Source organism: Amia ocellicauda, chromosome 4 (assembly GCF_036373705.1).
Source record: "Amia ocellicauda isolate fAmiCal2 chromosome 4, fAmiCal2.hap1, whole genome shotgun sequence".
Lineage (NCBI taxonomy): Eukaryota > Metazoa > Chordata > Actinopteri > Amiiformes > Amiidae > Amia > Amia ocellicauda.
The window spans coordinates 41,802,017-41,826,357 of NC_089853.1; the positions used below are offsets into that span (position 1 = coordinate 41,802,017).

At 42.2% G+C, this 24,341-nt stretch overlaps 1 protein-coding gene across 2 annotated transcripts in view; it reads right to left on the reverse strand.

Moving 5' to 3' along the window:
- Positions 1-3,821: 3,821 nt before the first annotated feature.
- Positions 3,822-24,341, reverse strand: part of mtcl2 (microtubule crosslinking factor 2) — a 38,954-nt gene continuing 18,434 nt past the window's right edge. Inside the window, exons 4-14 of one of the 2 annotated variants that reach the window (XM_066702306.1) lie at positions 21,908-21,970; positions 19,710-20,987; positions 18,564-18,719; positions 16,781-16,918; positions 15,957-16,187; positions 15,678-15,824; positions 14,991-15,158; positions 12,211-12,456; positions 10,433-10,503; positions 8,770-10,195; positions 3,822-8,511 (exon numbers count right to left, since the gene is read on the reverse strand). In XM_066702306.1, coding sequence (XP_066558403.1) covers positions 8,365-8,511; positions 8,770-10,195; positions 10,433-10,503; positions 12,211-12,456; positions 14,991-15,158; positions 15,678-15,824; positions 15,957-16,187; positions 16,781-16,918; positions 18,564-18,719; positions 19,710-20,987; positions 21,908-21,970 — 4,071 coding nt within the window. In that variant the 3' untranslated portion in view covers positions 3,822-8,364. Of the gene's footprint in view, positions 8,512-8,769; positions 10,196-10,432; positions 10,504-12,210; positions 12,457-14,990; positions 15,159-15,677; positions 15,825-15,956; positions 16,188-16,780; positions 16,919-18,563; positions 18,723-19,709; positions 20,988-21,907; positions 21,971-24,341 lie in introns of both variants that reach the window. The other variant, XM_066702305.1, reaches the window with a different exon arrangement.

Here is a 24,341-nt window from a genome sequence, read left to right on the forward strand (position 1 = left end):
ATAAAATGATTTATACTTAAGGTCTCATGATTATATGCCTTGGAGGTTACATGTTTGGGTTGTTTTTTTCTTTATGTGGTTCAATAGAAAACTATTTTTGCAATCTTGTGACAGTTATCAAAATAAGAATATAGAAGAATGCTGAATGCTTTCTCTGCTGGTTCTTCTTCCAGGGCACTATATCATTAAAGTATAATTAGTGGTGTTTCCTGTAAATGGGAATAAAACGTTGCTGAGTTCTACTTAAATGGTCACTCTGAGCTCCAAGTTTTGATTGAATCCCTCTTTTCTACCCCGGTCTCAATAAAAAATGTTCCGGCGCCCAGTCGATAAATCAACAACAAATCTCCACTAAATTAGTGTAGCAAAGTTACTGAAATTTGTGAGTATCAAGTCAGAGTTTTAACACCCTAAATATAAGGGATACCACATCTCTAAACTGGAGGAGGCGGTCATTGGAAATGAGTGGATGGATTTCAAATCTACTGGGGTGGCCGGTCAGTTTCTGAAATAAGAGAGAAAAGACAGATCATTTTGAAAATGCAAAATGTTTATAATAATTGGTTCCAAAGCTGCTTTCCCCCAAGACATGCTATTTATATCTCTTATCTGAAGCCCTGTGGGTGTGTGTGATATTCTCCTAAGATAACCTTTTAACTGGACCCAGATGCTTTAAACAGCGCCAGGTCTGATTCCTGCCTGGGCTCTTTAATTAAACCAGCATTTTTAACCTGCTTATTGAAATGCTTTTGATTGTTTTACCAGTTCTCTTTTATGGACCCTCACTATGCACCATGCCCAGGATTATTTTAACATTTTCAGAAACAATAAAACTATTGTTTTTCCGTAATTAGACTGTTAGATGTTAATCTGCTGCAGACCTGAACTGAAAGGTGGGAGGATCGGCCCAACTCTTGTGGTACCATTTTTCTCTGCTGTGCACTTTAATCACTGTGACTATCAATATTCCCATTCTGTACGCTTCTCCTTTTCAAGCCTCGGGTTAGAGTCCATAAGGGAAGTTGCACCCTTTCCTTGTTTAGATTGGGGGCTTTTAATGCTACTAAACAAACACTCTGAAACTGTACGATACCATTCTTACACAGCCGAAGAGAGAGAAGATTAGCACATACAGAAGATGGCAGTTGGCAGCCGTTCTTGGAGGTCCGCTAATTTTATGGCGGGTGAAATAATGGAATCGGATGCTGCTTGATTTCACTTTTATTCATCTGTCACATGTCCATATCCTGTTGTGTACACAGCGAGGAGGGCTGCACTGTGTTGCTGTCCGATCCTATCTCTGCGAGAGTAATCGGATTGACTAGGAGGGAAAGAGACGCGGCCTTAATGGGATTCTGCTCTCAGGGCTGGACACGGAGAGAGATGCTTAAAGGCAAATGTTGCATAACCATTTTTAAAAAGGGGAAAAGACAATAATCCATTTGGAGCTGCATTTAAGAACAAGTAAAAGACAAGTATTTTGCTTATAAGCTTTCCTGTATATAGAACACTACTACTTAATTACAAATACAAAAGTAAGAACTTAATGTTGATGTATGACAGCCTAAAGCCCTTCATGTGTGACTGACAGGGTGATGTTAGACTCTTTTCTTAAAGTTACAGAAACACGGGAGACAAACAGATCGAAAGACCAAACTGCTGCTGTTAAATACGAGCAGCAAAGCAAGGGGACTAGGGTTGGTGACACATTTAACATTACAAAACAATCAATGCAAAATTCGTTTTGTCCACATTGCTCCAAATCAGTCCAGAGCGCTGAGGGATATTGATTTAGATTATGTGTTGCCCACATACAACACTGTGGCATAAATTGCAGAATTCAGTGCGGGGACTGTCAGACTGTCGGCAGGGACATAAAAAATTGCCATTCTCACAGGATGCACTAAAAAATAGAAAATAATAGCCGCCACCACTAGCCATATCTCTTGGCATTCATAGAGAGTGTCAAATAGGCTACTGAACTCTTTCATACATATGTATAAGTAAATAAATCATATTGGCCATAGAATAAATGTTAATGGTGGAAAAGCGGAGATGGAATTGAGTGGTATTTAGGTTTGTTTCTAACTCACTAGTCTTATGTTTTAGCATATGAGTGTGGCAACATGCTACATTAATCCACTGGTGTGTCAGGAAAGGAAATACAGATCAATGTGTGACCTATATTAAATGTTAGATATTTTAGCATTTACAATTTTTTTTTATCAATAACTGCATTATCGTTTTATGAAATCCAGCGCAAACCACAAATGGATAAATCAGTAATCACTGCAGAAAGACCAACATTGTGACAAACAGACAAACAAAAAAACATTAAATATGCTGCTCGGCCCTGGCTACACACAGGGAAACTAAGGTTAAGATTAGCAGGAAGTTTATGTAGTTGCTATGGTGAAATGCTACATGAGCTCATTTCCTGCTGGCTCGGGACTGGATTCGTTTTTGAATATAAACTTGTTTTCCTTTAAATGAGTGCTCTGCGATTCCCAGATGTTCAGACTGGGAGAGGAAGGCCAAGAATCTTAAACCCCCGGCTTCTTGCGTAATCTGCCACAGTGGTGGCGGCTGCTGGGGACAAACCGAGGCAGCACAGAGGCAGCGAGGTCACAGGGAAGCACAAAGTCACTGCTATTAAAAGGAAGCTGCATCCAAATGAGTTGCCTAGCATTTCATCATATGTCAGTGCAGCCTAGGAGAATAAAGGAAGTGACAGCTGGCGGAATATAGAACTGCATTAAGGGAGAGGCATTGATTTAAACATTTAAACTAAATAATATATAGATAACAAACTTCCTAAATTAATCAATCAATCACACACTGCTGAAGGAATAGGAGTGGAAATAAAGCTGTGAAGACGTCTGAATTGGGATTTATTTAATTAAGTATTAAAAAAAGTGAACTGCAGTAGTTGGCCCCCAGCCACTGGAAAAAAAAAAAGTTGCACATTTTAAGATGGGATGTAACTGGGGACAAACTGGTGATCTGGAAAGCCTGGTTTCTTTCCCTCTGCGTCTCTCTCTGCAAGATGTACGCTCGTCCCACTGTTGTCTTCTTCATTCTTGAAAATGAACGGATGTTGGTTTTACGTGCCATGGTATAGATGGATTTGAGCCTAAGCTCTAATTAACGTGTACTCTGTGTCTTAAGATTTAGGATGCAGTATTGATCCTCTGTGGCCTTCCTCACGCTTCACATCAAGTCAACATTTATAGTGTAATACAAATCAGCCAGGAGCGGGCGGCTGTGAGGAGAGACAAACAAAGGAGCCGTAAATTTGAACGAGAACCTTGCACTGACAGCTGGGAACAGTATTTCAGCATCACCAATGCTTTAAGGTTTAAGTAATTTACAATAAAGCGATGAAAGCAGTTTTGTGTGTCTGACAGTTTAGAACAGAATGTTTCTACAACTCTGTCATTGACTTCACTAAAATTACTTACTTGATATATTTTAATAGCAAAATATCATGTTGAATGCAATCTTTATGGGAACTGAGGAGGCATGTGAAAAAATACTTTTCTTTGCAAGGAGGTTTTGTTTCTCTGACAAAACAACTAAAAAGTGTATAAAAAGGAAAAAGTGAATCTGGAAAATAGAAATTAATAAGTACAAACATTATTATGCAGCGTGAAAAAAAACATCCCCACTCCTTTAGTGATAATAGTAAATACCTAGATGTAATGCGCCGTTTGTCCTTCAGCAATCAACAATCAAATCAAATCAGCAATCAAATGGTCATTATTTCAGGGCTGTGTTTTGAAAGACCATGCAGAGATTTCAATAACGGACATGGACGTGGGTGTTGCAATGAACATTTATTGTGAACAATGACAAACAATAAGCAATGATCTTTGAGCTGACAAATTTCACAGTTCAAAAGACCCTTCCCCAACACATAACCCAATCCTAAGTCTAGTTTAGAGTTTAAATCTTATTTACAGAAATGTTTGTGTCTGTCTGTGAAGGAGAGGGCTAATATGCTTCTTCGACAGTGAGGCTTAAACTCATCAAAGACATTCAGCTCTTTCTATGCAAGGATAGAAAGAGTATAAATTATGTTTATATTTGTTTAAGTTACAATATTACGGAGCGTAGAGCCAAAATATTAAAATAAGGAAAATGTACAGGCATTTGGAAATAATTTAGCAAATATTAACAATGAAAACTAAAAATAATTATTTGAAGTATAGCTACATCTTTAAAATTGTCTACCAGATAATCTGAAACCTAAACCAAATTTATGAGAGTGTTTAAGACATGGCACAAGTTTATGTAAAGCACACTTGGTGGAACGGTGCGCTAAGGCTGTGCAACAAAGATCATTTTAGATCAATACATTTCTGAATATTATGCCTCTAGGTCAGTATCGTACTTTAAAAACGATTGTACTCAGAGACGCATAGGTCGGGTGAATAGAAAATATGGAATAAGTAAATGTCAGCCAGAGTGTGTAGGTGGGAACAGAAAAGTCGTACGTGTACACACTTGAGTACTGTGTATATTTTGAATGCTCTCAATGATCTTTACAACCAAGCCCAATACATAGTACTTTCCAGAGTACAGCCCTCTGCAGGGTGTACATCTTGCACATGATACGGAGAGGGAATAGCAAAACTGATGGCTCCAGTACAGTGCCTTGCTAAAGACAAGGTCGCCGCCTCAGTTGGATTGATAGGAAAGGCTTTAATACAAAAACAGCTGTTTTGATTTAAAATGATGCAACACCAACTCAAATTACAAAAAAAAATCAATAAACAATAAAAGGCTGCAACTCTGAAGTATTTACAATGTTTTTTAAAAACATTTTTTTGGGGGGTGGGGGAATTTTTTAAATATTTTTTTGTCTTTTTCTTTTTTACACAATATTTAGAAAAAAAGGTGGTTAACAAACCAGATTGGTTATTTACATGTGTTCAAAAAGAGGAGATTCCATCAGGGCCACTTTTTGACGTTGTGTTTTGACTCAGAATCCATCCCCTGTTCTCAGTCATTCTGGGTATAAACTGAATTGCAGACAGGATCGTTCCCACAGGATCGGCTGAACTTTATAACAGCTGTCACTACGGCATTCCCTTTCCTAGGTTTAAACTGCCCTCATTTCCTTACACTGTCCAAGTCTATACTACTGTAGGCAGGATACCCTTAGCATTTACTCTGACAGGAAATACACTGGAGATGCATCTGAAACACAGGTACATGATAATACATTATCTCGGATCTTTGCAATTCTAATTCTGTGAAAAGATGAGAAGTTAGGTAATGGAAGGTCAAAGGTGAATGTATTCTATCACTTCCTTGTTATAGGATGAGTTATTTTATAGACTCAAATATACTATACCTGTATGTGTGTGAGTGTATGTGTAGTGAGACTTAGTGTCTGTATTTCAAAGCATATCCAATATATTAACCTAAATGTATCCATATAAATGGGTAAAAAAAAGTCACTATTACAAATATGCAACAATGTTTTATTAGGGATTTCACTGACATTCCCATGCAGCTCCCACTGCAGCATCCTGGAAAATCCAGGCCTCTGCAATGTGTCAAACTGCTTTTCTTTTCCTTATGAATCTCTTTATTTCTGACGTTAATGAGGATTGACAAGAGAAAGAAAGCCCAGTAACACAATAGCAGGGAAAGAAACTGTCACACAGGAAATCAGCAGATGAGGGTATTTGTATAAAGTGCTAAACTTAATTTTACAGAAGATAATAAAGGCACGTGTGTGCTTCTGAAAAAATGACTTCCGTTTGACTTCAGGAAAAATAAATGGGGAGGTTGCTTTTATCAAGGAAAGGGAATGAGGTAGCAGTGGTAGCAACAACTCAAAGGCAGCACCCTAAATTACGATGATTATTTTATGTTTCGACAGTCTTGACTTTACTCTGCCTCCTAGCCTAATTCACAAAATGTAAGAAGTAATCTTGTACTTTCTGGGCATCAGGAAATATGTGCAACATTAATTTGAGGCCATTGTTTTGGCTTTTATTTTTCTGTACTCAATTTAATTTTAAACTTTACCTTGTAGTTAAATAATGTACCTCCAGTTCTGATTTCCCTTCCATTTGTAGTAAAATAGTTATCCATAACATAAATAATAAGTTATGCTATGTTCCTTTTTAATAGGTAAATTAAAAAATACAAAATTATAAAATAATTAACATTAGAAAAAACAATTATAATAGTAACTGTTAGCCTGTAGTTCTGCAGTTTTTTCATATATAAAATAAACTTGTATATTCCCTCCTTAAATGAGCACAGTACTGTATTTATCTTATTTAGTAGAACTACAAAAGAACAACCAATTCAGACGTCTGTACAGAGTGAAATGCACTGAATATCATCTACCCACAAGGCATTTTGAAATGAATATATTAAATGTTAAACAGTACTTTTAGAAAAGTAATATTGTGAATTGTTGCAGAGCATTACTGATTTAGACTTCATGTATGAGCTGCAGTAAAATCAAGTCTGATAGTGATGCTGTATACAGTGTACATCCATGTATGTTGTATAGGGTTAGAAGCCACTGTAGAAACAATTGATATTTAAAAAATAATTATTTTGCTTCAAAGCACATGCAACATAGTTTAACCTACATTGCTTGTCCAGCACCATTGAGAGTAGACATATGTGTGTTTATAAAAACAACAATAATTTAAATTGAAAATAATTCCCTTGGTATCAAAATAATACAAATATAGTTTCAGTTCTTCAGTAGGAAATAAAATTCAGCATATGTCATTATTTCGTTGGCTTTTGTGAAAAAAAAAAAACGAAAAGAAAAAAAAACTTGGTCCTGGATATTTTATTGTCATATTGTGATGGCCACGCAGTTCTGAGGCTAGGTGTCCTGCAAACTGAGATAAACACGGTGATGCTTTCTCAGTCTGACGAGGTAGACTCAGAATGATGTAACAGGAAAAATGTCAAGCCAGAACAAAAGATGACATTCATATTTCAAGTAAAATAAAAGATATTTAAAAATATCAACAGAAAACAAATATAACTATACCACCAAATAAAAATAAATAATCAGAAAAGGACATCACATTCTCCTGTCAGAATCTGGAGAGAACGCTGTCTTGTGTTTTTATTTTTGTTGTATTTTTAAGTAACCTTAAGCGTTTGGGAAATTACAGGAGAGTTAATTGAAGGACAGACAAGGGCTTGTGCAAAAAGTGTGGAAAACACTCTTGCAAGTAGCAACTTGAAACGGGCTCTTTTTCATGGAAAAGCTTAATCTTGTGTTACCTTCTACTACTACCGAGCGGATCTGTAGAAAGACATACTCAAGTCTCGACTGTGGGGGTGGAGAGACAAGAAGAAATAAATTAGATTAGTCTCAAGCTACAGCCAGTACGTGGTTCTGATGGCTTTTTCAAGAAAATGGTACCAGAATGTACTAGTATGTTAACAACGTCGCGTGATCAAACACGCACACGCAACTGAGGTGCCTGACTATGCTATGTTTTGACATCAAGACATTCTACAGTTCCCTAAACATGTCCCACAGAAATATGAACGTTAATTCAGAGCTGGTCCTGGGTATGTTTATATTTACTGTCTCAAACTAATTCTATTCAACTCCAGTACATCAGACAGAAGGCATGTTTCTCCAGTAGCAGAAAAGAGGGAATCAACTTCCAAGGATTTGCGATATCTATCCAGTAGAAGTCCTGTAAACTATCCTATCTTATTCAAGTTATTTTTAAGAATGATGGGTCCCTTTTCACACAGTTTGTCGTATGTGTCCAAAGGAATGCTTCTTTTAAAGTTTAATTTAATTAGTGTGTTAGGCGGTTCCTAGACAAAGTGAATGAAGGCAGTTGTCTAGAAGAGGTCCCATGAATATCGAACACTGATTTAATAAGATATCGATTGAAACATATTATTCTTTAAACAACATGTGAGTTAAATCTTTGCAAACAGAAATGAATCCCCAGAGTAGTAGAGCTATTCTCTTAATAAGACCTAGCTCCTCCAAACTGGTATCACTGCGATTTTTGAGGTGTGGATGTATCAAGTTTTGGAATCGTTGACGACCAGAGAAATTCTCATGAAGCATTTTAAGGAAATGTAGTCCAAGACGTTGTGCACCCTTTATCTGAAATATGAACAGGAATGCTGTGGGAATCTTGGCATGAGTAACACAGGAATACAGTACAAAAACTACAAACAAAATCCAACAACAACAGTTTCTGAAACGTGTGGAGACATTCTCTTTGATTTTTCTTCTGTTTTTGCTGCTGGGTGTTTGTGAACATAGTGGCTTCAGAAAGTCTGGATTCCTCCTCCTTGGCAGCAGGTTCTGTGGCAACTCTGTCGTCCCCAGCGCTCCCTTCACTCAGGGGGGTCTCCTTTCTCCTCCGCTGTCCCGGCCTCCACTGAGCGCGTCTTACACTGGGCAGGGGAGTGGCGTGTGATCGACCGCGAGGGACGGGCAAAACAAGACGTGAGTGACTGAGAGGTGCAGTCGCAGGCAGCGTCCTGTCAAAAGAGAAAAACGCCAAGGAATTAAAAACCGGGGAGTTACTTGTCTGTGGCAATTTTTTACGTTAAAGGAAGAATCACCCATTGTGGGTCTTTTTGTCTTTGCTGATTTCAAAGGTCTGTGGTGATATATCTTCTGTTGTAAACAATATAATGCAAATGTATTAACTGTAAGTTGCCATGGTTAAAGGCTTTAGCTAAAATAATATTTATATAGAGAGAAAGGGAGAGGAGAGGTGTGAGACTGAATCTAACCTCATGTGCACTGGATGCCATGCTCATCTCTCTCGCAATAGCGTCCTTGATGCCGTGGGCTTGTTCGTCTCTGAGGCTTTGCTTCAGAAGACGTTTGTTTATGATCTTTGTCACGTGGTCGGGTTGGGCGCCTGCCACTGAGGCAGCAGCAAAGCAGTCTGGCTTCCTGCTGCCATCTTCCAGGGTGGCAGGGTCTTTAGGTTGCTTGTCGGCTGGGGGCATGGGTGTTTGTACCCTGCCACAGACGTTTCGGAAGAACTCGTGGACTATGCCATACTTGGGGACTTCAGTCTTGGATTTGCTCTCCTGGGGTATTCCCTTCCACAGCGACTCTGTGCTGCCATTGTGCTCCACCACGCTGAACAAGCTGGAGAGCCCGTCATTGAGGCCACTCAGCACTGGGCTGTCCCTTGTGGTGGTTGACCTGGCCCAGGCTGACCCATTCTGCCCCCGGTGGTGAAGGTTCCACAGGCTCCTGTCCTTGGCACTGTCCAACTTCGAAGATGACATTGACACCTTTCTCTGCAGCTTGGGAGACCCGTACTTTGGTGAGCAGCATGGACGCTCAATCCTGTGCACCTTATCTAAGGATGTGGAGATTTGCCTGCTGCGAGCTGACATCAGTGAAGAGCTCCTGGGTGACCAGCTTTTGGTGTGCAGGCTGGTTCTTGGGCCCTCAGTCTGTAGTCCAACGCTGACAAACTGTGTGGTCTGAGTCCCCGTGGTGGTAACCCCCACAGTCTGGCTTGCAGTGTCTTTGCATTTCCTCTCCAGTGAACTGGAGCGGATGGCCTGCCTCACGCAATTGGTCATTTCCTTCATGTCGTCACTCAAGTTGCCAGACATTTCCAGGCCGTGAAAGGGTGCGGGCAGCACAGCTGTAGTGGCTGCTGTGGAGTTGTTCTCCAGAAGGTCTCTGTGCTGCTTGGAGAAGTTGCAGAGCCATCTGTTGTAGGTGTTGTCTGATGAGCTCTGTGATTCTCCATTCTCTTGGAGCTTTGCGGTGGTAAATAAGTAGCCAGGCTCAGCCATCATCTTCTCCTCCTTTTTTCCCTTTGACAAGCAGGCTTCCATCCTTCGCACCACTGGGGGGCTGTAATAGATCCGAATTCCAGTCTTGTCTGGTGCTGTGTAACTCCTCTGTATGCACTTCTGGGTCAAGTCTAAGCCAGCAAAGCTGCTGGTCATTGTTGGACAGTCCCAGGTCTTGAAGGGATCAGTTTTATCATAGAGGGCCATTTCATTTGTTAGGTACTTCCAGTTCTTCTTGTTAAACTCCCCCAGGTCAGACAGGTTTTTGGAGGCAGTGCGTGAGCTAGGCTGGGTTTTCTTCTCTTTGTTGGCATCACTGTTGTCTTGGCCAGGGATGAAGGGAGAGGAATCCAGAAGGCTCTCAAACTCTGACATGGATGAAACTGATTTGGTCCTAAAAGAACAGAAAAGGCCAATTAATTGCACAATGTCTTTCATTTAATTGATCTTCATCTTATAAAAGCCACATTTTTTTGTAAGTTTGAGAGTTTTTTCCCTTGTACTCCAGCAACTTCCTGTTCGATCTTCAAATTCATTGATTATCAGATATTATTATTCATTATTTGAATACAGTCAATTGAAAGAACATCAATTCTGTCAGGAGGTTTAGTAAATAATATTACTCTCTCACCTCTGTAAATTTGTTCCCTGAGCTTCTGCGTCTGAGGACGTTTCTTTTTCAGACATTTTGTCATGCAAAGACTGTAAAAGAACACAAATGGCAGAGTTTTTGTTTGTTAATATTGCTGCTGTACAGAAGTTATGTTAGTATTTCAAGCGTTTTGCAATTCTAAAACAATCCACACTTAAAACCTCTGCCTATTGTTAAGAAAGAAATGTGCACATACACGTCTTCAATGTTTTTTGGACACATCATTATTTTGTTTCCTAATTTGATCATATTTACAGAGTAAACTTAAGAGTGATGAATATCTGAAGTGCCTGTGGGCTCAGAGACAAAAGGGCAGCTTTCAAAGAATCTTTCCTTTTACTTGTATTTCTATGCTAATGTGAATTCCACTTTGCTGGACTGCAACACATACAGTAGCACTCTGACAATAATCTCTTGAATCCTATTGCCTGTGTGTATGAATTGGCTCTTGTGTGGGCTTTGGTTTTCTGTTTGCCTTGTGGTTTCTTTCAGGCATGGTAATCTGAGAAAGGGGGGGGGGAAATCGAGGCTGGAAATGAGGAACACTGCCCTAGAAACCCAAACTTTCCTGTTTTTCAGGAATGGGCGTCAGTTAGGAATAGGCCAAATGGGAGCCAAGCAGCCAGTGAGGCCAGCCAAGACTGCGGCAGTTCCCGGAGAATTGGACAGGAAAATGGGAGTGATTATAGCTGATTAAAAAGAAAGAATAGGCAAAACACTGGAAAATAAGAGCCTGTGAAGTTTACAATACAACAACAGGCAGTAGAGTCAGACGAGGATAAAAATGAAAAACAATATAAAAACAATGGAATGTATTGATTACTGAAATACATTTACATACTAAATCAAGTTTTCAATGCATATAAATGTAAAATGTCAGTTATAATGATAGGTATATTAGCTTTTTTATGTCATATTCATGTTGTATACCACACCACAGACATATAGTGGTATTTTATGCACTTACAATGCCTGAAATCTATATAGATTACATTTTTGTGGAATTTCAGATGTATTTTTCACAGTGGAACTGCTGCGGCTTCTTGGAAAACATACTTACATGCCTATAATATCTATGGGTCTTCATTAGGAAAAGAAAAACCCCAATGGCATTGAGAACAAAATGTTCCCAGCTTACTGAGCCACACAGCACTTACAGGAACTGTCGATGCTAATGGATCATATATGACTCAGACAGATAATGTGTAACACTCTTGTTCAAGTGCTTCACAGTCTGCTTTGATCTGGTGCACCTTCTAGACCGCGGTGCTTGAACCACTTTCTCTGCCGATGTCCTTTAGTTATTTCTTAGAGGTTAAGGTGCCTAAATACAGTTGGGGTTGGCATGGGGTGAGCTACATTCCTGCCTTGGGAATCAACACCCTGGTGTGAGTGGAGGGGGAGTTAACGTGTGGTCACAGCTCGCAGACGCGATACAAGCTACCAGCAGTGTGTCTCAGTGCACGACGCCCCCGCGATGTCTCACTGGAGCAAGAACGATAACAATCACTCCAGTGGATTCAGGGAGAGATCACGTTTCACAAGGTGAAATGGGGAAAAAGCAGCAGCTGTATGCAAATTCCTGATGAGCACAAACCAACAACAACATTTCCCCCAAAATACAGCTATGTTCTGGCCAGGGTCTGTGTTTTAGTTCACACACCATGCCATCCTGCAGTGCAATCTTAAAAGCATTCCCTGCTGTCTGCTGACACGCAAGTCGGGAACAAAGATTAAAGCCCGTTAACAGGCCCCACCTGGCTGATTTTCGCCTGGGCGTCTCGGAGGCGTTGTTCCCACTGGCTCCGTTCCTGGTTGAAGCGTTCCAGGAGCTCCAGCTTCTCACGGCCCCAGTTCTTCTCGCTGATCTGCAGCTGTTTGGTGAGATCCATGACAGCCGCGTAAGAGTCAGCCAGGAGGTGCTGGTGTTCCTCCCGCTCTCGCTTAAGGGCAGCTTTCAGGTCTGGCGTGTCTTTCTCCGTCTTCCCAGCCTTGCTCTCCAGCTGACAGACATAGGACAAGGGCTGGCTTTAGACACTGTGATGCTTATGTATACCCCACTGTGGGGCATGCTGCCTAGTCTCTTAAGAGTTGAGTGTACCTAGTATTGTCAACTATATTTTTGGCATCGTTAATAATAATAATTTTTTTAATGCACCAGTGGAAAAACTATCAGCTTTCATATTTTTCAAAGCTCAGCCTTGTTGTTAATATACACTCCATTCGCAAAAGATCTTCTGTCATACTGCCACATTCAAACAAAAGCTTTTTTCTTCACTGAATACATAAGTATAGCCCCTCCCCCCACCCCCCACCCTTGAAATGTAAAAAAAAGTGCTTTCATTACTATTCCACATTCCCTGTGTTTGCCTGAGAGGAAAAGTCTGCACCACTTTTGCCTCCTTTCCAAATAAATGATTGTTCAGGGTGTCTCCAGAAATAGGGGCCAAGGATTAGAGCAAACTTTATATTGGGCTGAGTGCGTCTTACTCATGAAGGCAGGAAGTTGCATCTTTCCACTAAATGGAGGACAAGTCATCACTGGGAAGCAGGGCTGGGCTGTCAATTGTAGATGAGCAATCTGCACATTGGACGGGGGGATGATTTTTAACATATTTTTTAAGTCTGGAAACTGAAAGACACCTTCACACTGACATAGGACTGAAATCATATATTTTTTTCCACTTGCAGCTCAGTGAACTGCTGGCAGTGAGTAATACCTTTGTTTTTTGGATTCAGGAAACTGTTAAATGACTTCTGTTGCACACAGATGGCAGAATGCCACCTCTTGCCCATGATTCAGACCATTAGTGTTCATCAAGCTGAGCTTCAAAGCAGCATGTGAACTCATTTTTTTAAAGCTCTTGTCTATTTAACTCACTGCCTTTTTGGAAGTCAATGTATCATGTCTAAAGGTTTTGTCTTTTACAGCTTAATGGAAAAGTGAATAGCAGAGACATAAATTAAGTTTGCAACTGCTATTAATTGAGCTATTGCTCTGTAACTTTTGCTGGTTAACCACGAGGCAGACTGTTTTGTTCTACAAAAGAGCAGGCCTCAGACTGGGAGGCTGTGTGCTCTTAAAAAATATTTTCTCCGTCTTTTGGTGGTCACTGTTAGAGACCCCGGGAAGACTATAAAGAATCTATTACATATGTTAGCCCTTCGACATGCTGGTCCTGGGTGGACTCATATTTAAACCTATCAAATTGTTTTCAGCTTAGACAGTTGGAGATCATAAGTAACCCATAAAACATCACCCCTTGCAAACTATGAATAATAAAACAAATGTCCGCTGTCCGACTGCATGCACCCCTCACGGCCCACAAGTATAATTTATCACACACTGCACATCCATTAACCTTCAATTTACATTATCGAATGTCAATATAGGAGTTAATCAAGTACCTATTAAACCCCCACTTATGACACTCCACAGAGGGGGTTTGTAAGTGTTCAGTGGGAAGTTAACTACTGCTTGGTGATGTTGGAATCACAGGTCAGAGGTCAGGTAGTACAGCGATGCTGAGATTCCCCACATCACGCTGAACTGCGCTGACCCACCTGCCACTGAGATGAGCCTGAGTCATGAACGCGACCTGGCCTTCAAAACCCACAGTGAACAGGGGAGGCCGGAGAAAATCAAAACGCTTCAAAGACCACCCAGCCTAGAGCTATCAATTCTCTCCCAATGGTGCAGTGTGTGCTTAATGGCATTTTTGTGAGCAGACTTCTTCAGCGCCGTTTAGTGGGGCCCCGTTACAAGCAGCTCGACTGCGACAATAAAACACAGCTTTCCTTTTCACACTGTCCACATTATCTGCCTTGGCAGCAACAAAACCTATTCAAAATGTCACTGGTCTGGTAATTAAAGCCTTTAGAATAAGCAGTTGCAAACTCCAGTCACAAAGGTGGCTTTAAACGGCAGATACAATGTATTACAATGTTATAAAGCATTTGACCAGTATTTTTTTGCACATTATAAAACGATGTATAAGCTTCATAACAAAAACTATGCTTAACGAGGAACAATTATCTTTCATATAAACATCAGCATTGGTATTTGAATTGCACTGTTACTTTTTAATTTCCATGACTGTATTTAGCCATCCTGTGCTGCAATGCATGCAAACAATGGAAACCTAATTTCAGCCCAGTTCATATCTGGTTTCATTCTGTTCGCCTTGCACAGCTATGTAAACAGCCGTGTTGCCTCAAAGATCAGGGGCAGGGTTGGGTTGCTCACCTCCACAAACCCATTTATCCTTAATGGTTTACGTGAGCAGCCGTGTCAGGTACCATTAATTAAGGCAGGCTTAAGTTGTGATATTGCAGGTTTCGTCGAAATCCTAGCCATTTTCTATACGTATGTGATAAAAACAAAATAGTGCACCTTTTCCAGTATACTTCCTGCCTTCTCTTCACACACTCTGTGGTGCAGGCCTCGGCACGCTGAATGACAAGTAACAGCAGGTCACCGGCCCGAGCGTTCCTAAGGGTGCCGAAAGCAGGCAGTGGGCGGCAGGCGTGAGCTCACCTGGGTGATGTGGCACTTCAGCTCGGTCCTCTCCACCTCCCAGGAGGCCTTGGCCTTGGCGAACTGCTGCGTGAGCTCCTGAGAGCCGTGACTCTCCTCCCGCAGCTCTGTGCTCAGGTCCCGCAGCGCCTCCTTCAGGTCTGCCAGCACGCCGCCCAGCCCGCCCGCCTACCAGAGGAGAGACTCTCGTCAAAACCAGCACAGTGACTGGGTGCTGTGTTGTACCGCCAGAACAGAAGCACCATCCATTTCCCCCTTTAAAACCCCCTGCCCTATCTTGGGAAATGCTTTGGTGAGTTTAAGAGGGACAAGGATTGCCTGGAGACCAGCCTAGGAAGAGAAGCGATTACACCGTCAGAAGATTCCTTTGACAGGAGGGAGTGGTGACGGATGATTCACGCTGGCTACAGACATTAAGCCGTTTCCAGATAGACAGGGCAAAGATGACAACGGAAATCAAGAAAAGATGGGACACCTGATCGCCTGTGTACAGCAAAGCAGTCCTTGAACAAATTGCACTTTACAGCCACAAACCACAGCTAATGGAGATGAATTATAGGCTGGGATCTTCAACAGCAATGGCCTGCCATGTTCACCACAGAGTGCGTCTGTAAACAATAAACGGTGCCAGAATGTCAGGACTTGCACCGCCATGCACCCAGCTGTAACCTTCCCCCCTCCAAGTACCTGCTTGTAGTTTTTGTCAGCGAGGCTGTCTGTAAGCGCTGTCGAGCTCTGGGATTGGTCATCGACGGTGGCCGTCTTGTTATCGAGCTGGTGAGCAGCCAGCCCTTCCTCTTCAATAAGCATGTATAGATCTTTCACACTGTTAACCTGGTAAAACCAACAACAGCCAATAAAGAGCTGAGCCTTCCTGAGGGTCTTGGACGAGCATGATTAAACCCATTATGTTAACATTTGAACTGAAACGTTTGTTTTTCTTAGCCACATTGAGAGAGTACCTACCTCCAGAATGTCCTTTCCCTCAGTGTCCAGCTTCTTGCCAAGTCTCCACTGCTTCAGGAACCACCTGAGCTTTAGGTTGAGCAGGAGCAGGCTCTGCTTGAGCTGCTGGGACTCCTGCACCATGAGGTTCCTCTCCTGGCTCCAGAACTTCTGCTGCAGTCGTGTCTGCAGGTTCAGACTCTGCAGCTCGAAGTCACGGCGCACCAGGGCTTTTTGGTGCTCCTCTTTCAGCTGTATGGAGAGAGAGGAGGCACAGCACACGTGAGGCTGAAGCCCAACCCAATGAAAACAACATTGGTACATTGGGGTCGTAAGTAATGATGTTTAAATGTAACCTTTGTGACTAGAAATTGAATGATCATGCAGCTGTTAATTGATATTCTAGTGGAGTCAAATTGCAATTCCAACATCATTTGCACCGACTGCACCACTGCTCCAAGAATATGCATTACATCATTCAATAGGTGAAGAAATGCAAATTTTAGGCCACTGCAATAGTACAGGTTCAGTAAAAGTCTATTTGTCGTCCATTCACTCTGTTCCCTGCAGAAAAGAGAATGAATGACTGGCGGTGTATTAGGGTCTACAGTGCAGAGCTGGAGGCAAGACAAGATAGAGCACAGAGAATAATCCTGTGAAAATTGAGTGGTTTTTACAGCCCTGCTGCTATTGAAACCATATTTATAGTCTACAGTGTGGTGTGTCTGTGTGTGAGTGTCTCAGGAGAAGTGATCTGAAATGGGGCGCAGTGATCTTCTCAAGGACGTCTGTTGTGCTGGAGCGAAAGACGCATTCTTAGACAGTCGGGTGTCCTTTCCTCTTACCTGCAGGAGTTTCTGGGAGCAGCTCTCGCAGTCCTCCCTGCGAGCTTCTCTCTCCTGGGACAGCTGCTCCTGCATTCCCTGGATGCTCTCCTTGGCCTGCGAGAGAAGAGTCTGGAGCTCCCTGATCTGTACCACGTGCTGCAGGGCGACACGAAGAGAGTGGAGTAGGCTGGGGAATTAATTAATTAAACAACCCCCCACTTCAAAGAAGCCATTTCTTTCCTCACAGTTTAAATGTACCATTGTAATCATTCAGCCCTATTAGCATTTACACTCCCCTGTAGGTTCACTGTGAGGCTTCCATGAATTTTAATGAGCAAAACCACCATCTAATATGCATGGGGCTTTTGTGGGGTTTAAAACATAATAAAGTTAAATAAACTGAGTCCTTGAAATGAGAGAATTAAGAAACACAATGACAGGCCGGTTTCAAATGTACTAACTAATGCCAATATTGGATGCCGTGTGCTCCATGCAGCTTTGTATTTCAATAGACCACAGGCCTGGAAAATGTCATTTCAAGCAATTTGCTTCACCATTGCATTGGAGACAAAACAGAAGCATGCTCAGTCAGGTGTTCCCGAGAATGAATATTTATTCCAGAATGTAAAGCAGACTCCTCTTTCTTTCCTCTTATTATTGGAAAAACACTGTAAAGCAGAATATTAATCTTCACAGCCAAAACGACTTTCTGCCCATTAGGGTTACAGCCTTATGTAAGTATGTCTGTTCAAATTGTTTCCCGAGGGAGAATGTATTGAGTGTCTGAACGCGGTTGCTTTGTTAATCTCAGCTTGAACACTATTGAGCTTCGAGTGCCTCTGTTTTTTATTGAAATGACTGTGCCAAGTCGCCAGCACTCAGGCCCCTGCGCTGTCCACAAAAGCGACATTTGAGAAGAGAGAAATGACTCGGCTCAAAGTGGATTTGGTGGCAGCTCTTGATTCTCACAGTATGGAGATATGACTGTAGTGTTACAATAGCCCAGCTGGATTCTGGGCAGCAGAAGGTTAAGCTGAGGTCAGGATAACCGTGATGTGTTCAATCCATTAGCCCACCAAATTCTAGCAAACCGCCCCCAGTTTACCATCCTGTTGCCAGCGATTCATCTAATACTTGTTTTCCAGTGGGCTTTAGGACTCAGCATGGCATTTAGAGCTTATAAGACAATTGACCTTTAACCAGAAGGGAGGGCGTAATAGCAAATCACATATTTCAGTTTATTTTATTGCATTTATAAAAGATACTTAACTCCAATATGATGCAAATTATGTAACTGGATTATCTACAGTGTAAACATGACGTATACCATGCCTCATTTCATTACATCCCTTTCAATATGAATAAATCACAATATACATGACCACTTGTTACAGAGAGTTATTCTGTTTGTTTATTTTGAGGGTTCAGGCTAAATGAGATGTTTATTTTATCAACTGAGTGTATTGTTGTGTTGGCTTTACAGAAATTGGATGACCTGCAAGTCCAGTGAATTTTGGCAAAACACCACAAATGAATCATTGTCTATGTGGTCTGTCATATTATAGTAATTGAGTGACAAATCAGTAGCATCTGGTATATATGTAATGAAAATCCAATATATTGAAAAACACAGCAAATACGGAGCTTGTGTTGAAAGTAAAGATCAATTTAATTTCATCATTTAAAAATGTTTATCAAGTTTCTCCTGTTTATAATTGGCACTATATAAATCTCCCTGCTATTCCAAGCTTCCTATCAGTATCATGCCACTTGTGTGAATGCGGAAGAGGCCCGGCAGTACCTTGGCTGTATCAGTCTCCTTGTCATCTCGTCCGTAGCACTTGAGGTCTTTGTTGCTGTCTCTGTTGTCGTCTCCCTCTGTGCCTTTCCGGGGCACCTCTGGAAGACCCTGGCTTTGACCTCCAACTTGGCACTCTGATTGGTCCCTAAAGTCAGGCTGCTGCATGCATGCATGGGCAAGTTAATGAAAACAAAACAAAGGATAAAGAGAGGGGAGGAAGGGCAGAGGGGGAGAGACAAGGGTGAAAGGGAGGATGGGGGGAAGGGAAAGAGGGGAGCAGGTTTGTGCAGGAGTACAGAGGGTAAGGAGGTGGGGAGGTGGGAGTTCAGGAAGTGGGGCGGGGGCAAAACAGAAAATACATAAAAAAATGGCTCTCGTAAACATCGAAACAACTACAAGACGAAGAAAAGTATGTAAAGGAAAAACAGCTTTATCACAGAGGCGTAAGACAGTGTGGAAAACGAAACCAAAAGAACAATGAGCAGGAGTATGGGCTGGATTTGGCATTGGGGAAAGAAAACAAAGAGAGAAGAAAAGGGAAAAAGTGTGCAAACACCGGTCATGGTGCCCATGCAGTGAGAAGGAGGGGGACGGGACACTCAGATGTCCCACACCAGTGTGCAGCTAATAGAGCTCTCTTCTAATCAGCCTGGATGTTCAGGGAAGGCAGTCCTGCTCTCACCAGCATGGCCGTATAACTGGACTCCAGTCTCTGTACTGAGCAGGCACTGTAGTCAACAGCTAATTTGCCTCTCACTTGTTTGGAGTTGGGAAAGATATACGTTTTGCCCCAACCATTAATAAGTTAGCGACAGAGACAGAGGATATATGACTAAAATTTGTCATTGGATGATAGAGTGTACACATCCCAATGTCAAACTGATTTCACAATTCAAGGTCAGCGTGTCCTTGGGCACAGCCAGAGCGACTACACGGACCACCTTCCATAACATGCACACTCCATTAGGCTAGAGTTCTATCTGGGACTTGGTGGCGTTTTAGGTTTGTTCCATGCACACTAGTTTTGCCATCTTTCGAATCATAGAGGTTTTAGTGTTTGAAGAATATTAGTAAGCTTTAGCATGGTAAATAAGCAAAGAAAAAAAAATCACCACTGGGGAATATTGGCTGAAAGGAGATGCTTACCTTCTGATCAGCATTGATTTCTTTGCTTAGGCCATCTGGTGAGCTGTCTTGGGATACGGAAGGCATGGTGGATATAAAGCTCCCTGACTCTGAAAGAAGAGGTAGCGGCGAGGCTCCTTCAATTTGTTCCCTGCTTGAGTCCCCGAGGTTGTCTACCTTGTCCATGAAGGTGGTTAGTTCTCTCTGCAAGGCACTCAGCCTGTTGTTAAGGGCACTGACCAGCTTTAAGTCACTTGAGGCCTCGTTCCTATCAAGGCTGTCGCTCAAAGCCTGCTCTGAGGAATCAATGGAAGGGCAGATCTTCGGATAGGATGAGAACCCATTGGAGTCTGATATCAACAGTTCGATGGCTTTGCTAACGAGTCCGGCCTGATCTTTGATGGTGAGCAGAGTATCAAAGTCTTTGCTTCTGAGGCACTGGGAGCCACAGACCTCGTAGTTGTCCGGGTTGCTGTTGCTCCGGATCATGGTCGCCTTCTCCTGATCTTCCCTGGAGTCGTTCTCCCCTCCGATAGGGCCTTCTCTCCGGATCTGGCTCGGGACGCATTCAGCAGAGTCCCCAGCCTCCGCGTCTGTCTCCATGGAGAGTCTGGTTGACTGGTAGGAGGCCAGGTCGCAGCGCTGGAGGTTGGAGAGCAGGACCCGGTTCTCGTACTGGAGCTTCTTGACCTTCCCGCTGAGCTCACCAATCTGCAGCTTGGCGTTCAGCAGCTCCTCCTGCGAGGGCTCACTCATCACCGAGCAGCTGTCCTCTGACATGGTGGTGTCCAAGTCGTGCTCTGACTTGTACTTGTTGAGCTCATTCATCAGCAGCTTGTTCTGCTCCTCCATCTCCAAAAGCGACCTCCTCAGAAGGTCGGCCTCTTCCTCCACAAACTGCAGGTGGCGTTTCAGCTCCATCATGCTCTCCCTGGATTCCCCATAGCAGCCGGGAGCCATAACCAGATGGCCCTGGAACTCCTGGCTTTTCATGTCTTCCATCTCTGCCCTCAGGCCCCGGGTCTCCACTTCCAGCTCCACTATCCTCCGGCTCAGGAGGTTGGCTTCCTCCTCCACCAGCTTGAGATGGACTTTCAGCTCCGCCTCCCTGGTGTGCGGGGAGTCGGCCACCTCCTCCACCGAGAGTGAGATGTCCAAGTCTCCGTACAGTGACCTGTACTTCACCAGCTCCTCTTTCATACTGTCGTTGTCCTTGGCCATCTTTGTCAGCTTCTTACACATGAGGGCTGATTCCTCCTTAGCGAAGTGCAGCTGGCACTTGATGTCAGCGCTGTCCTCCTGAAGTTCAACAACATGAAAAGGATTGGCTTTGGGTAAAACTAAGAAGGTTGTCTCACAAGTCTTTTATAAAACGACAAAAGTCATCTCTCGCTTTGCATGTAATCTGAAATGACTGTGAATAAATAACTCAGCCATGTAAAACAAGAAGCATTTTAATTGCCTGGACCAGTATGAAGTTGAAGCCTGCCTAGCAGAGTCTACTCTTTTCTTGTTAGTTGCTTCAGATGATCTTTGGTACAATTCTGTCTCTTGCTTAGTGGTAATCACATTAACATCCTCAACTAAGATGTTTTTATTGACAGTGACTACACATCCTGAACTATAAGTATACAGGGAGGTATTGAAGCATGTAGAAATGTGAAGCCTAGATTTGTGTATGACAGGAGGGTGGGGGGAGTTGTTCACAGAGTGTTTATTCTCTCTATAAAGCACATCATTCTGGAAACCGAACCGGAGCAGTATGGGGAGGCGTTTGGTTACTGAAAGCTTTCCTGGTTGAAAGATTTAACTTTCCTGCGTTTTTTCTGAAACAACTGCCTGTGACACATATCAGGACAGCTGTAATTATCACAGGCACTTCAAACCCTTTAACGTATAATAACGTGAGCAGAAGTGAGAGTTTGACAGTTCTCTGACTTATATACATAACATTTAAGTCTTATTCTTAAACTGCAGTGCTTTGCCTCTAAGTAATTAAAGACAGTAGGAATTTTATAGCCACGTCTCCTATGTTCTCATTAAACTTAATGGTAGTGCATGCTTGGCCGTAACAAACAAGTAATTAACATTAAAGAAAAATCCTATGCCCTGACCCTAGGGTTTTGGGTAATTGATATGTGTGTATTTTGCCTCCAACATTGTCTTAGGCAGGGACAATATCTCTATCTGAAGCAAGTGAAAACTATGATATACATTACCTGAGGGGATGTTTTCTTGTCTGTTTTATTGACCACACGAGCTCCCCTTTTCTTCAGAGAGCTCTAAAAGACAAAATGCACCATGATTCAATGCATAAAAGCCATAACCATAGGCGGTATTTGAATATTTTACAGCACAGATTTGAAACACATTTACATTTATCACAGTAATGGAGATCCCTCACATTTTTATAGGCAGTCGACATTTAATTTATTGCATCGCTGGTGTGAGATGTAAACAAGCTCTGAAATAATTTGCAAATCCTGCTAGTATGGATTTATTTATCCGGTAAGGATATATAGATGTCACTAACAATGCTCTTCGGGTTACCTGCAATTTACTGGGTTTATATATTTATTTATGTCGTGGGATGAGAGAGAGTAATCTACATCTTCACAGTGTAAGCTATCCGGGAGATTTCCATGGCAACCCATTACAGTTGGAGTGAGGGGGGAAAACATGAAAAGACAACATAATAACAAAATATAATTGTAAACAAACAGTGCACCCTCAGCTGAGACATTGTCTTTAGGCTGCTTAATATAGTGGGACAAGATTTCAACCCTTAAGCAATTGCTGTTGTTTCTGGAAGGCAGCTAGATTGGATTTTATTGGATTTCAACCAGCAACTGCAATCTGAAAACTCAACCCCAAATCCCCTTGACTCTGTTTCCCACATTCTTCCTTAGCTTAAGTAGCAGCCTACTAGTGCTAATTACTTGTGACTTCACCTCTGGAAACTGTTTACACTGTACATGGAAAAATAGCAAACAATCCCTCCCCGTCAGGTGATCTACTAATAAAAAAAAAATAAACAGTCTGTGATTGATTCTAGCGCTCAGCACCGAGTCAGCAGTAAGACGCTCTGAGATCTGAGCTTCACGGACAAAATTCAAGCTGATTTAGTGCAGGTGCCAAGGAGAGATTGAAATCTTGTCCGAGTGGTTTTCACGGGAGCTAATGCTGCCTCGGGCTGGGCGTCCATCTCCCTCTCCTCCTCCCTGTGCTCATTCTTCAGCCACACGCACACCCCCAGCTCCCGAATCCCACAGGCTTTCCCACGCACCGCCAAGCTGATGCAATCTGCTGGCTTATTCTAACAATACTAGCACAAGAGACCTGAGACTTGGTATGGGACACACAGCCACACTGAGCTAACTCGAGGTAAATACAGCAATGGAAAACCATAAAGTTGTCAAGAGTTTGTTTCTTTTATCCTTCTCTCCTCCTGGAAACTGCAGCCCTGCAAATGAATAATCACCCGTCTGGGCTTTTAGTCATAAATGCTGTGTCAAAGTAAGACTGTCTGGTACATGATATGATGTGCAGTTATTATTAGTTTTGCAAAGCTAGGCCTTGAATTGTGGAAAGACAGCAAACAATTCATAGACAATTTTCCATGATGAAGAAAACAGCTGGGCTAGCACAACCCAGCTTTCTTTTTATTCCTTTGTTCTAGTATCCCCCCTCCCATATCTTTCGCTTCAATTCCAACTGCCGTGTTACTTATTCGCAAGGTACATTTTCCCTCTCCGAGGGTATCGGCTCAGTTACGATATTTGTCTGTGCTTTGACACAAATTAGCATTAGTGTTGCAGATTGCCCAAGATTGACAAGTGACATGTTTTTCCTTTTCTTTTTTGGCAGTGTTTGGTAACATTACAACTACATTTCAAGGTCAGGTGCTCGATAGCCTGAGAATAATCCTTTTAATTCCCAGGTTCTTAGATTGGCTGTTGGTAATTGGCTATGATTATTATTATTGTAATTATTTAACTTAAGAAGCAGTCAACACAGAAGCCTAATGGGATCAAAGGGAGCAGCTGGCCTTTTCTCTCTTTTTTCCACAGTTAACAATTAAAAAAAAACAAAAAACAAAAAAAACACCACCACCATGATGACTTGGCCTACAAGGAGAGCAAAAGACCGAACACAGCAATCAATTCCATTGCCATTTGTATGTTAAGCAGGGTGTGAATCAGTTAACAGGATGTAACAAAGGAGACATTTCAGAGAGCACAATTAAGCAGAATAGATGGGGGAGGAAAAAAAAAAGAAAATCCCAGCATTACATAATCGCTCCCTTGAGTATCACATTAAGCAGAATCGCTGGAGTTCTGAGATAATTAAGCAGACTTAAGTCCTCTCTCTCAGACGACTGTGCCATATCAAGACGATATTGTTGTGGGGGTAAGTGTGTGTGTGGGGGATTAGGCTAAGGAAAGACAACAAAGACAGACTTTTATTCTGTGCCCCTCACCGCCCCTGCATTTTGTAGGATATTTGAAAGCAAATCATCCAGGCTGCTAGAAAGGGGCGGGGTGGGGGTGTTTGCTGAGTTGGCTAGATTGGGAATTTATAGCACGGTGAGCCTTGATCATCCTGGATAGAGGGGTCATGACCTGGGAGAGGGAAAAAACGAGTCTCCATTTC